Source organism: Rhincodon typus, unplaced genomic scaffold (assembly GCF_021869965.1).
Source record: "Rhincodon typus isolate 14 unplaced genomic scaffold, sRhiTyp1.1 hic_rhity00013779, whole genome shotgun sequence".
Lineage (NCBI taxonomy): Eukaryota > Metazoa > Chordata > Chondrichthyes > Orectolobiformes > Rhincodontidae > Rhincodon > Rhincodon typus.
The window spans coordinates 1-547 of NW_025979417.1; the positions used below are offsets into that span (position 1 = coordinate 1).

The window sequence follows — 547 nt, forward strand, 5'->3', positions numbered from 1 at the left end:
TGTGAGTGTGTGTGTGTGTGTGTGTGTGGTGTGTGTGTATGTGAGTGTGTGTGTGTGTGTGTGTGTGTGTGTGTGTGTGTGTGTGTGTGTGTGTGTGTGAGTGTGTGTGTGTGGTGTGTCTGTGTGTGTGTGTGTGGGGTGGGGTGGGGAGTAAAACCAACATTGGTCACAGATCGATGGATGGGATCCTGAATGACCGGGTCCCGGGGATAATTCAACTGAAGGGGGTCTGTTTCCCAGGGAGCCTCCTGCCTGCCCCGGGGCACATTTCCTTACCTTCGGAATGGGGATTCCATCCTGGTTGGGTTTGAACATGGCGCGATTGCACAGAGTGGCCACACGGGAAACGGCACGCCATGTTTCCGAGGTCTGGTCAAAACTCTGGCCTGGAAGATCGCAAACATGTTAGACCGTCTCTCCCTCAGCGCTGACCCTCCCTCAGTGCTGACCCTCTGACAGTGCAGCGCTCCCTCAGCTCTGACCCTCCGACAGTGCGGGGCTCCCTCAGCACTGACCCTCCGACAGTGCCCACTCCCTCAGCACTGAC

The 547-nt window shown here is 57.0% G+C and overlaps 1 protein-coding gene across 1 annotated transcript in view; it reads right to left on the reverse strand.

Moving 5' to 3' along the window:
* Positions 1-276: 276 nt before the first annotated feature.
* The window catches only part of LOC125482621 (potassium-transporting ATPase alpha chain 1-like), a gene marked incomplete at both ends in the record, with an annotated part of 5414 nt that continues 5143 nt past the window's right edge, over positions 277-547 (reverse strand). Inside the window, one exon of the mRNA XM_048594730.1 lies at positions 277-386. Within this exon, the coding sequence (XP_048450687.1) occupies positions 277-386 (110 nt within the window). The remainder of the gene's footprint in view (positions 387-547) is intronic.